Source organism: Canis lupus, chromosome 8 (genome assembly GCF_003254725.2).
Source record: "Canis lupus dingo isolate Sandy chromosome 8, ASM325472v2, whole genome shotgun sequence".
Lineage (NCBI taxonomy): Eukaryota > Metazoa > Chordata > Mammalia > Carnivora > Canidae > Canis > Canis lupus.
The window spans coordinates 1,310,032-1,321,728 of NC_064250.1; the positions used below are offsets into that span (position 1 = coordinate 1,310,032).

Genomic DNA, 11,697 nt, shown 5'->3' on the forward strand with positions numbered 1-11,697 from the left:
AGGAAGTAAAGGTTAGCTTATAAAATATAAATTTAACAGAAAAGCTTAGCGTTCTTGTTAAATTAGCGGGATCAAACTGAGTTGGGAATTACTAACTTCATCACTCTTTAAATATTTTCATGTATCTATGTTATAGTTTGATTTATAACTCTTAAAAATCTTCCTAAAAACATCACAATGAAATAAATATGAAGTAATTGTAATAACCTTTACCTCTTTCTGTTGTAGTTGATTTCGGTAATTTGTAGATTGTTGCTTTATTTGAAGCTCTGATGCTTCATGCTTCTCTTCTAAATCAGTACAAAGTTCTTTGAGTCTCTCATTCTAGAAATAAAGAAAAAAGTATTTTCAACAAAAAGACTAAAACATGTTAATAACAGTTATATGTATGGCATCACAAAAAATATACTGCTTTATACAAAAAAAAGATATAAAATATAGAAATTCTCAGACAGAATTCTGGTCTTTGAAATACAGTTTCAATTAAAGTTAGAAGTACAATAAGCATATTTATAGAGATTATGCAAAATTCTGAACCAAAGTAGAAAAAAAAGTCTTGTTCAGTTTGATCTTCTGCTAAGAAAAAGCCAACAATCAATGTTTCCCCCATCTCTGCATGTCCAGGGTCTGGCATGTAATAGGCAATCTATGTTTGATTAATGAATAAACTACATTACACGTTTCAACTTTTATTTTCTCTCCAAACAACATTTTTTTTTAAAGATTTTATCTATTTATTCACGAGAGACACACAGAGAGGCAGAACCACAGGCAGAAACACAGGCTCCACGCAGGGAGCCCAATGTAGGACTCAATCCCCGGACTGGGATGACAATCTGAGCCGAAGGCAGACACTCAACTGCTGAGCCACCCAACATTTTTAAAAGAAACATTTTTAAAAGAAATCTTTTTAAAAAAGACTTCTTGCTGAAGTACAGGTAGGAGGCCAAAGCTTCATATTCCTTGTCTGCTTGTCTGCCAGATCCTGAAGCACTTCTGAAAAATCCAATTTGAAAACCATACTAGAACCGAGTTCAAAAACTAGTACACAAGTAGTTTGAGGTAGACAAAAATATTCTAATTCAATGAATCTAGACATCACGGTCTTTGAAAACTTTGGAAAATATGTTTAAAAAATTACTTAAATTTGGGCAGCCCGGATGGCTCAGCAGTTTAGCGCCGCCTTCAGTCCAGGCCGTGATCCTGGAAACCTGGTATCAAGTCCCATGTCGGGCTCCCAGCATGGAGCCTGCTTCTCCCTCTGCCTGTCTCTGCCTCTCTCTCTCTCTGTCTCTTTCTGGTCTCTCATAAATAAATAAATAATATAAAAAAATAAAAAAAAATACTTAAATTTGGAGGTACCTGGGTGACTCAATCACTTAAGCGTCTCAGTCTTGGTTTCAGCTCAGGGCATGATCTCATGGGTCATGCAATGGAGCCCCCCGTGTTGGGTTTCCCCACTCAGCAGGGGGTTTGCTTTAAAGATTCTCTCCCTTCGCCCCTCCCTAAACTCGAGAGAGAGAGAGAGAGAGAGAGAGAGAGAGAGAGAGAGAGAGAACGAACATGTGCACTCACTCTCTCAAATAAGTAAATCTTATTTGGAGAGAGAGAGAGAGAGAGAAGGAGCAGTAGGGAGGAGCAGAGGGAGAGAGAAGCAGACACCCTGCTAAGAAGGAAGCCTGATGCTGGGCTTGATCCCAGGACATGGAGATCATGACCTGAGCCAAAGGCAGATGCTTATTAACCTAATGAGCCACCCAGGCGCCCCTAAATCTTAATAAAATTTACTTAAATTTTATGTACTCAAATATTACATTATCTTAACCTATTATCATTCCTAGAATTTGAATGAAAAAGGACATAATGGAGCAACATAAGTGGGCACTAAAGCTCTTTGGCAAAAGAATTTACAAATTATCACAAATAACTAAGAATTCTACTAATACATCTACAAACACAGTTTAAGAATGAAAGCTAAGAAAACAGTGACTGATGTGGTAGGAAAAAAAGTTCTGCTAGAAGATGAAGACTTTTTCACTTTGAGAATGTCTTAAGAGTCCAGGAATTTCTTATATCAACAGATGTGAAAGTTTTTATCCAGGGAGATTTTATGAATACGCAGAGAAATTCAAAGGAATGAACACAAATCCTAGTTTGGGAGTCTGTCCCCAAAAATCTAATAGATTTTGGTTATCTTGAAGAAACAAGTAAGACACAGGCTCACACAATTAATTACCTTCTATTCTATTGGCAACTTCTGCCAATGACTTTCTGTGAGCTTTTTTTTTTTCTGTGAGCTTTTAACATGAAAAATACCAAACATAACTGAAGTAACACAATCCAGTAATAAAGTCTACTCTGGCTTTTTCAGATAAAAATAACTAAGTCTAGGGGCACCTGGGTGGCTCAATGGTTGAATGTCTTGTCTTCGGTTCAAGTCATGATCCCGGGGTCCTGGGATCTCATGAATAAATAAAATCTTTAAAAACAAAACAAAACAAAACAAAACAAAACGAAACAACCTAAGTCTATTTAGTGAACTCTGGTTAATAACCAGAACTTGAAAACTTCTGATTTGGCCAATATCTAATTGCTTGTGAGGTGCCCTCACCTCCCTAGCCATGTGAGAGTCACAAGGTTGCCAAATTCATGAAGGACATACTTTCTATTATATGGAATATGAAACCAGGATGGCTTGTCTGAAAGGAAAACAAATAGACATACATAAGGAACAGAGAGTAAAAATGAGAGACATATCCCTAGTTGTCTGCAGTTCTGCTTGCAGCCCCTTTCTGAAGTCTGGCTACAATTTCTGCCCTTGAAATAAATCTATGAGGTTCTCATATCCTTAAATGATTCCATCCTGCTCAACCTGTTATACCATCAAGGTCTACTGGACCCAACTTTATTTTCTGAGTTTCTTTTTTGAGTAGTCCTGTGAGGACAGATACTTATAACTTTTATTTTTTCTTATACATCCTCTAACAGAGAAAAATTACTTATTTCTTAAATAAAATAAAACTCTGGGTGCTTGGCTGGCTTAGTTGGTGGAACATGCAACTCTTGATCTTGAGGTTGTGGTTGTGGGTTCGAGCCCCACATTCAGTGTAGAGATTACTTAAAAGTAAAATCTTAAGATGCTTGGGTGGCTCAGTTAAGTGTCTGCCTTCAGCTCATGATCTCGGGGTCCTGGGATTGAGTCCTACATGAGTCCCACATCAGGGTCTCTGCTCAGAAGGGAGCCTGCTTCTCTCTCTGCCCCTCCCTCCTTCCTGCTCTGCTCTCTCTTGCTATCTTTCAAATAAAATCTTAAAAAAAAAAAAATTCTTAAAAAAATAAAATTGAAAGAAAATAAAATGCTAAAAATAAATAAATTATAAAATGAGACTTATTCTATCTTGCACTTACCATAAGAAGTTGTTGAGCCCTTTATAAATCTAAGAACATTCATGAGACTGTAAAGAGCTTATTTTTTCTGTATTTGAAACATTTTGATGTTTACCATTTTAAAAATTATTTTACCATTCACCAATTATTCTCAACTAGGTTAAAAGTCTTATACAATGAGAAAACAGAAGACTGATAGAGTCACCCAGAAGAATAATGCAATAGTGAAATAACCAGTTTTCTGACTGAAGTGCCTGAAGTATTACAACACCTTTTAAAATGAAAAAAGCTAGAGATACCCACTTGTAGTGTCTTTTTAGTTTTGCTGTTTTTTGCTTTCATTGAACACATTTGAAAATTAAGAATTTTCGTTTCCCCAAAGAAAAGAAAACTGACAGAGAAAAACATTTCACAGCTAATTAGACAACTCAGAAGACAAATGTGAAGAGACAGAAAACAGCATTCCATAGTCTGATGCTTGTGGTGAGCAGGCTGGAGAGACAAAATCCCAGCCAAGTCTTCACATAATAGTATCCTGCAGGGATTTTCTCAAACTCCAGAATTGATGAGTGAACAATATATTTCTAAGAACAAACAAGAAATACAATGTTCTCATCAAGTTAGTCATTCATTAGGAAAAGATTTTACCTCACACTACTTTGTGACAAGGACCTGAGCCATTCAACTTTCCTAAATGGCTATGTGATGGTATTCTTTCACTATATATGGTATTAGCACACCAATATTTACTTGACATCATTCATACATGGAAAAATGCTACATGCCGGTGTGTATAAAAAAGTGAATAGGAAAAAAAAGATGACATAAGGGAAAAAAATTCAGTGGACTGATCACTGTTATTGGTATTTATAAATCTAATTGGTATTTATAAATTGGCTTTATAATTATGGAGCAAAGATGACAGCCCTCATCAACAAATCATGAGGCATCACAGTTTTCAAAAATAGTAGTTTTAATGACACAAGTCAAGAAGAACCAGAAGTCATGATCAGTTGAAATCTATTAGAGATGTAAGTGAAATCTGGAACCAGTATTTACAAAGTAAGATGCATTTCAGTTCATGCATAAGAGTTAAAAAGCAGTTAACTACATTCAAAGAACATATTTTGAACATATATGTTTTCAAAACCAGAAATATATATAATAAAAATATGGACTTGCCATGAAAAGGTTATTAAATAAAGTTTTCACTATCATTTTATTTCTACCTCTGTAAATTACTTATAAAATGATTTAATATAAAAAAATTAAGAGTTCACTGGATCCAGATGGTAAATGTGATGAGACTTTTTGGGGCATAAAGGGTTAAACTTAAGAAACCTACATTTTCTCAGTTGGCTCAGTTGGTTAAGCATCCAACTCTTGGTTTTGGCTCAGGTCATGATCTCCAGGTTGAGGGATCAAGACCCACAGCAAGGAGTCTGCTTGAGATTCTCTCTTCCACTCCCCTGCTGCCTCTCCCCCGACTCTCTTTCTCTCTCTAAAATAAATAAATAAAATCTAAAACTTTCTAAATACAACTTTATATTTTTTAGTTTCCTGATGACTTCAATCATAGCTTCACCTTACTCTCTTATTGCACAGTTATGTATGAGGTGAAGGTATAAAGTGCTTTTGTACTAACACACAGACAGCTAAGAATCAATCACCTAAGAAAACAAAGCCCTTGGGAAATCCAACAGTCTCTTGTCCTCTAGTATTTGAGCAGCTCAAGCTATTGTGAATAAGCATCAAATGAGGAAACTGGCTTTTTCATCTGGGGATGTATTATACCAAAAATATTTCTAAACACTAGAATCATGTTTGCCATAACCCTGAGAGATTAGAAGTGAGACCGACAGAGGGACAGAAGATTTCTCTTCTCCCTTCGCTAACTCAATACAGAGCAGACATTCACTAAGCAGGTTCATCCTATTTACTTTTTTCCCCCAAATGGACACTGGCAAATTTACTTAAAAAAATTTTTTTTAAGATTTTATTTATTTATTCATGATAGACACGCAGAGAGAGGCAGAGGCAGAGACACAGGCAGAGGAAGAAGCAGGCTCCATGCAGGGAGCCTGATGTGGGACTCGATCCCGGGTCTCCAGGATCACTCCCTGGGCTGAAGGTGGAGCTAAATCGCTGAGCCACCCGGGCTGCCCAAATTTACTTAAATTAATGTCACTACACACATCTCTACCATTTAATTTTTCGGGGTGAGCCTGTACTAATTATTCAGTGCCTTCTTAAAGATTTCTTTAGGGATTACAGGAACAATTTCCTATCTCAGCTATGTAAATAAGTTATTTAGTTCATCTGTCACTGAAGCATCTACTTACTAGGTAATTATACCTAACGTCTCAAGTGTCACCCAAGTGTCATCTTGAATTGAGACAGTATAAAACCATGACAGTCTTCTTGAGAGGTCCCTCTACGTCCACCTCAGTAATCTGGGCCAGAGTTCAATAATGCTCATCAGGAAATACTTTCTGATATTTTAAATCCAATTTTCTCTTTTTATGGGCTCAGCAAAGAGGAAACCATACTTCTCAGAGTCCTCTAAAAATATCTTAATGAAATACTACATGTTCCCTCATTGTTCTTATTCAAAAGCTGAATAGTTGAGTGTCATTAGTACTATACAATAGATCTCTTTTTAAATCATTTTCTTTATGGTTTTCCTTTGAATCGTTCCCAAGTTTTCCTCCTCCCCATTAAGTACAATGTCCAGAGGTAGTCACCACAAGGCACTGACGAACAATGGGAAAAAAATGGCAAAACTAATTTGTTATACCTATACTCTTGTGTGCAAATATCACACTTTTTTTTCATGTTAGATTTAAAAGGCCTAGATTAAACAGAATTGCATTCTTCACATTATACTTCAATAAATGTACTACTATAATTGAGCACACTGTCAGAACCTGGTAATTCCCTGATAAATTGTTGCCACTAGTATTTCTATATTTCTACACTTGGCCATTTTCCAACTTCCAGCACATAGAAGCAGAGACAGGAATATTAAGCAGCAAAGTGGAGTAACATGTAAATATATTCATCTAAAAGATGAAAAAAGAACTGGGATAAAAGAGAAGAAATAAAAGTGGTAAGCAGTACAATAAAAAGAACTGAAAAACCGTATGAGTTTACTGTCATGCCCTCAAAAAAGAAAAAATATAAGTTCAATAATAGTCTTTAATTTTCCTTACCTCTGATCTTAAGATTGCATGAATGGCTTCAACTTCCTTTCTCCTAGAATTAGGTAATTCTGCTATGAAAGAAACAGCATACACTGAATATATGATCAACACCATATGAATAAACAGGCATTGTGAAGTACATATATTTTACTGAGCTTTCAACAGAATGGTATGCGGATCCAAGAACAAATTCAGAAGACAAATACCACTTGACTTTTATCACAATTTCCTACTGCCACATATATGCTTTATCAGTACATAAGTCATTATTTTTGCCTACCTTCTGTATCTAGGTAGGACATCTACATTTCCCCCTTGGAAGTGTTCATTAAAATTTTATTATGGAAAATTGAGTTTTACAAATTAAAATCTCTTTGGGTTTAGTATAATTTTAGATGAGAGTTATAAAACTGGCGCTTAGGCCTTATTTCTAACTTCTGCTTCCAATACTATCAAATAATAATGACCCATAAATAAATAATGAAAATGCACTAAAAGAATACTTATGTCAAGTAACACGAGCACTATTTATTTAAAATGGGAATGAGCTCAGTCTGCTCTTGTATATTTTTATTTAAAAGGAGAGTCAGAAGAACATGAAAGACCCCTAACTCTGGGAAACGAACTAGGGGTGGTGGAAGGTGAGGTGGGCGGGGGGTGGCGGTGACTGGGTGACGGGCACTGAGGTGGGCACTTGACGGGATCAGCACTGGGTGTTATTCTATATGTTGGCAAATTGAACACCAATAAAAAATAAATTTATTTACAAAAAAAAAAAAAAAAAGGAGAATCAGAGATCGTGCACCTGGCTGGCCCAGCTAGTGGAGCATGTGACTCCTATTCTCAGGGTATGAGCTCAAGCCCCACATTGGGTGTAGAGTTTACTTAAAAAAAAAAAATTTAAAAAAAAGTCTAAAAATTAAATTTTTTTTTTAAAAAAAGGGAGAGCAAGAGGCCAGCAGTGTCAAAACGGCACTCTCAATGCCACCAGAGCATGATCATCATCCACAGAGGTAAGATTTTTTTCCTAGGTACTAGTTAGTATTTTTCATTTGTTACACCATTTTATAATTTTCTTTTTTTTTAATTTTTTATTTATGCTAGGCACACAGTGAGAGAGAGATGTTACACCATTTTAACACTATAAAAATAACTTCTCTGATTTACAGTTTAAGTCAAAAGAAAACACAAAGATATTCAGTAAAGAATAGTGACAAAACCATTTTTTTTTTAATTTTGAAAATCACCAGGTGCATTTGCTTCTGTGGTTGTTTATATATCTCGCTTGAAACTCTAACAGGATCATCTAATTGCTTCTCAGAAGAGAACAAATTATAATCTAGTCTGTTTAGGAGGGTCAATGTTAGAAGCAGCAATTGTTTCAAAGAGGGATAAAAATAGTTTTATGCAGCTCTCCTCCTTACTGCCTCCAAAAAAATAAAAATAAAAAATAAAAATCCTGGTCTTTTTAAGAATAAAGGGGAGATATCTTACAGACCAAAAACTTCTTCCTCACTGAGGGAAAACAAAAACAGCTACTCTTTATTAATGCTTACCATCTGCTAGGCATTTTACAATCGTGATTTCACTTAATCCTCCCAACCCCACGACAGGTATGATTACATCTATTTAACAGATAAGGGAATTCTGCTTTAAAGAGGCTAAATAAGAATTTGCCAAAGATCCCACAATCTGTAATGCATGGAGGTGGATTCCAACCCATGTCTAACTGAAAAGCCCAAGCTCCTAATCCTGAATAAATCAGTAGTTTTTGGTACAACAGGAACTTTCTGATACTGCAAATATGGATAATTTTTAAGGTGTACCAACAGTGCTATTTTGGAACTGTTATCTTGTTCACTGCTGGCACAGGGTAGATGCTCAATAAATACTTGTTAAATGAATAAATGAACTGTATTTTGACCCTTTTAATGATTTATAAAATCAATAAATTAGGTGTTAAAAGAAAGTCCTATTAGAAAGGGAGATAATAGAAGCATTAAGCAACTTTGCAGATTTTTAATCACTCAGCAAATTTTTTCTGTGCCTGTACTATGTGGGAAGGTGCCAAATACTGGTAATATAAGGATAACATATATATGTACATTCCCTATGCTGGACATCTAGAAAAGAGGTAAATTATAACTCATAATATTGTAATTTATATTTAATTATGTTAATTTAATTTATATTTCATTATAGTTATTATAACTAACTTATAATGGTAAGTGCTCTCAAAGAGAGATCCACAGGATCACATACAATCAACTCAGCCTGTCAGGGACTGAGAATAGTTTCACCAAGTATCCAGCACGTGAGCAAGGTCATACAGGAAAAAACTGTTTTCCAAGCAAAGAAGGAAGTAGAAAAGGAAGGGCTTTCCATGCAAAGGTTTGGAGTTGTAGGGACTTCACAAGGTTCCATGTGGCAGAAGCTCTGGGTGCAAGAGCCTAAGTGTGTGAACATGCTTATGTATGGCAATTTGGAGAGAAGGGGAAGGAATAAGAGGTAAGACTAGAAAAGGGACGTTGATCTCAGAACAGTTTTCTGGTCTCCCAAAACCAAGAGCTTTGGATTTTATCCTGTAAAGAGCAGAGTTAAAAGATTTTAAAGCAGCTGTGTCTTAGAAAACTGGCAGCACAAAGAATATGGGATTGAGTAGGGAGAAATGGGTGACAGGATACGGAAGGAAAAAGTGCATGGGAGAGAGAATGGGGGTCTGAACGAAAGAAAACAGAGGGAGTAATAAAGGAAAAGAGGAATATAAGGAACAATTCTGGCACAGGATGAACAAGAGCTAGTGACCAAATGGAAACAAGAAATGGGAAAAAAAAAAAAAAAGCAAAACAAAGGTGACAAAGGTTTCTAGTTTAAGAGACTGGGCAGATGATGAAACCATTAAGAATGAGAATACAGGAATATATTTGGTAGGAAGAACAAAAAGCATACCACCTTAACCCTATAAACAGTCAGATGGGGTGGGGGGGGGGGATGCACATTTTCTAGGAGTATCCAGCTGTTTTCCCCTAACCAGGATCCGGGAAGAGACTAGTCATCTCCCATGCCATCCAGCCCTTTTCTGTTTTAAATTTAAAGGTCACATGACCCTCCTCCCCAACACAGGGAGAATCCCATTCAGTCTCATCCCCAACCTGTCCCACCTGTTGCCCTTCCCACCCAAGGTGTACTCCAAGTAGTAAAATGGATTTCAGCAGCTCTCCAAAGCTCCTCCTTTTTAAAAAGACAAATTCTGAATAGACTTTTTCTCAAACCATCTTTATTTCCACCCAATAAACATGAAGTTTCAATTATATCAGGATAAAGAAATTAAACCAGAATGCTAATTTATTTACTTATAAGAAATAAAATTCTCCAAGGAACGCTCTCATTCAAAAGACCAGCCCATCATCTCTCTGGAGGCAGACTTCCATTGAGATTTAAAGTACTCTTTAAAAATAAATAAATAGATACAGTACTCTTTAGATCTAAATACTACTTGCGGGGGAAAAAAAAATACCAAGAAATCAAAATATTAACGTTAACTATCAATCACTATGTAACTCTGGGTTACTATTCATTAGTAAAGCAAAACAAGGACGTCAAAAAGGAGAGTTGCTAAGGATGGGCATCTTCCTTGTTTTACTGGAGAAACATAGGTGGAATGGGTCATTCGGCACAAAAATACATTCCAGCTGGAACGTTGTACTGTGTCATCAGAATAAGCAAAAATGTAAAATAACTAAGAGGAAAAACGCAGCCATGTTTAACAACATATTCAAGTCAGAAAGAACTTGAGCGTCTTAAAAGATTTTCATCAGTTGCTTCAGTTGTTACAAAACTCCAAAGAAAAAAACTGTGTCACGCACAGACACTTTTTTTTTTAAATTGTGTCAGTATAAAGGGAAAGGAGGACAATGAGACCCGCCCCCAAATTAAAGGCAAAGTAAGCGGTGGGCGTGGAAGAACCAAACAAAAATAAACTACTCGACGTCGGAGCAGTTTTCACTCCACTCTGAGGGGCCGCAGTCTTCGACGGGAGAAGCAGAACTGTCCCCCGGACCCCAGGGGTCGTTCACCAGAGAAAGTCTGTTAAGAAAGAGGCAAAAGGAGCGTAAAGGCAAAAAAGGAGGCGTGACACTCCCGAGAGCTGGACGTGGGCGCCGAACGGGCGCTCCCAGGGCCCCAAACAGCCCTCCCTCCGTCGCTCCAGCTGTTACCTTCCACCTCCTCCGTGCCCTCCATCAGCATGTCCTTCGTAAAGTTTGAAATCTGGCCAGTGAGGGAGGCCAGGCTGCCTCCGACTTGCCCCAGCGACTGGCCCAGGCCGGAGCCCAGGCCCCCGAGCCAGGACGACATCGCCGCGGGGTGGAGAACGGCCGGGTCCGCTCCGAGAGAAGCGTCCAGCGTCCTCGAACCTCCGCCTCGCAGGGCCCGTCCCGAGCCCAAGGTGCTAGGTCAGACGACACAAGGAGGGTTCCCAGGCGACGCCGGCGCCGCGGCGGCTCCCACCAACCGCCGGATTCTGCCCAGAAACGCAGAGGCCTGGCCCGGGACGTCACCGGGGGTCCGCCTCCAGCGCCACGGTCGGCCCCCGAGGCCTCTGCTCATTCCTCCGACCCCCCCCCGCCCCGCAACGTCCGGGCTGGGCCACTACTTCCTCTGCTTTAACGACTTTCCCCAGTTCCGAGGGCAACTCCTGCCAACTCGACGCCGGCCGCCATGACACCCACCCCGACCGCGGCGGCGGGCCATAGAGAGACGCCGCGCTGGCCTAGAAGAGCTCTGCGGAGCTGCCGGACGTGTCCGCGGCGCAAGGGAGCGTGGGATCGCGGAGGACCGCGAGCGGCCGGCTAGGGCGCCCCCCTCCGGCGCGGGCAAGGTCGGCGTCCGCGCAGCGCCGCTCGGCCCGCGGGGGCGTGGCCTCAGGGGCCCGGGGGACGCAGGGCCCCGCCCGCCGCCCCTGCTCCTCGCGCGCGCTCCACCCGGGCCGCGGTGCGGGGGCGCGAGGAGGGGGCGCTGCGCCGCGCGCGGTTTTCCTTGTCGCCGCGCCTGTGTGGGTCCTTCTGCAGGCGCCGGGGCTGCTGTGTGCCCGACGCGACGGCAGGCG

General features: G+C 39.4%; 1 protein-coding gene across 3 annotated transcripts in view; it reads right to left on the bottom strand.

Annotated features, from left to right (window-relative positions):
* Positions 1–11,383, bottom strand: part of TRIP11 (thyroid hormone receptor interactor 11) — a 70,172-nt gene extending 58,789 nt beyond the window's left edge. Inside the window, exons 1-3 of one of the 3 annotated variants that reach the window (XM_025467814.3) lie at positions 10,808–11,377; positions 6,600–6,658; positions 214–324 (exon numbers count right to left, since the gene is read on the bottom strand). In XM_025467814.3, coding sequence (XP_025323599.1) covers positions 214–324; positions 6,600–6,658; positions 10,808–10,946 — 309 coding nt within the window. In that variant the 5' untranslated portion in view covers positions 10,947–11,377. Of the gene's footprint in view, positions 1–213; positions 325–6,599; positions 6,662–10,807 lie in introns of all 3 variants that reach the window. The other 2 variants (XM_025467813.3, XM_025467816.3) reach the window with 2 other exon arrangements.
* Positions 11,384–11,697: the final 314 nt, after the last annotated feature.